We start from the raw sequence: 1,352 nt of genomic DNA, 5'->3' as shown, positions 1-1,352 counted from the left end.
TGCCCTCCTTTTGGGCACAGTAGTAAAAGACAACAAGCATTTTGTTTTCCAATATTTAATAAGCATTTATTAAGTACTTACTAAGTATTGGCAGTGTTCCAGGTACTGGGAATATGGAAATGACTAAGGCAGAGTCCCTGGTCAAATGAAGTTTATTCTTATAGGTAAAGACAAACAATAAGCAAGGAAACAAAATGGCTTCAGTGACGATTATAATGAAGAAAGTAAAAGTGGAGTGCCCGGCTGGCTTAGTCGGTAGAACATTCCACTTTGTTCTTGGGATTGTGAGTTTGAGTTCCACATTGGGCATAAAGATTACTTTTAAATAGACAAGCAAGTAAGTGTAATCCAAGAGGGAATGATGGGGTAGAAAGACATATTCTAGGTAGGGTGAGCAGGTGACATTTGAATTAATTTTGAGAGCGAGCCATCCATGGAAGAGCTCTGGGCCGGGGTAATCGCACTTGGAAAGATAATGAGATGGAAGCAACGGCCACTCAATGAAGGCTTAAGGAGAAGACCCGATCACTGAAACCACTGAAACATTGGATTTCATTCTAACTGCAGTCCGGAATCCTGACTTACTGTTAAAATATCACCGTGGTTTCTTTGGGAGAATGTTTGAAACATCTATATTCTGAGTCTAAAATACTTGTTATAAAATAGTCACATTTTTCGGCTACTTTTTTGTCAAAAGGGAAATCTTCCGGATCCACCAGGGGGCGCGGTAAAGCGCTCGCTCCACAGAACGTACCTCTTAGCACTCTGGTTCTTTTCGAGGAGCGGGTCGCTTCCGGGAGCGGCCGCAGCGCCCGGCCTCTTCCTCTCTGTCCGCCCGTCTCTGTGGTCTCCAGGGCGCTGCCCCGGTCCCGCAAGCCGCGCGCTCTTTGCACTCTGCCCGAAGCCGACGCCGGGGCTGCAGGGCTCCGGCGGAGGGTGGAACCCGGCTCATGGCGGCCCCGGAGCCCGCGGCCGGGGCTGGCGTCAGGTGAGCAGGGCGGCCGGGGAGGAGGGCCGGGCCTCAGGGTGCCCTCCCCGGGGCTAGGTGAGGAAGAGCCTCTGCTGCCTTCTTCCCTCGGCCGAAGCGCTGTTGGAACCCCGGTCCCGGCAAAAGAGAAACTCCCGAGGGGGCGCCCCCCCCCCCCCGCCCCAGCGATCCGGGGCCTCCTCCTGCCCTCAGGGAGTGGGATCCTCTCCCTCGGCACTTGCTCCCCGCCCCCCCCCCCAAGAATTTCAAGTGCACAAAATTGACTTAATCGTCATTCTCAGTTCTTGGCACACTGTGGTCCAGTGTAAAGCTCTTCTTGTGTTTTACTTTATCTTCTTTCCTTATTCCCATTATTCCTTTATTT

The 1,352-nt window shown here is 51.6% G+C and overlaps 1 protein-coding gene across 5 annotated transcripts in view; it reads left to right on the top strand.

Moving 5' to 3' along the window:
- Positions 1-809: 809 nt before the first annotated feature.
- ABCD4 (ATP binding cassette subfamily D member 4) overlaps positions 810-1,352 on the top strand; it is a 16,134-nt gene continuing 15,591 nt past the window's right edge. For all 5 annotated transcript variants that reach the window (XR_005528461.1, XM_039232282.1, XM_039232281.1 and 2 more), the window contains exon 1: positions 810-988. Coding sequence is in view for 4 of the 5 variants with exons in the window: in XM_039232282.1 (XP_039088213.1) it covers positions 951-988 (38 nt within the window). In the remaining variant the exon portion in view is untranslated. The remainder of the gene's footprint in view (positions 989-1,352) is intronic.

This window comes from Hyaena hyaena, unplaced genomic scaffold, assembly GCF_003009895.1.
Source record: "Hyaena hyaena isolate Hyena2069 unplaced genomic scaffold, ASM300989v1 scaffold_65, whole genome shotgun sequence".
NCBI lineage: Eukaryota > Metazoa > Chordata > Mammalia > Carnivora > Hyaenidae > Hyaena > Hyaena hyaena.
This window is presented reverse-complemented; position numbering and strand designations above follow the sequence as displayed.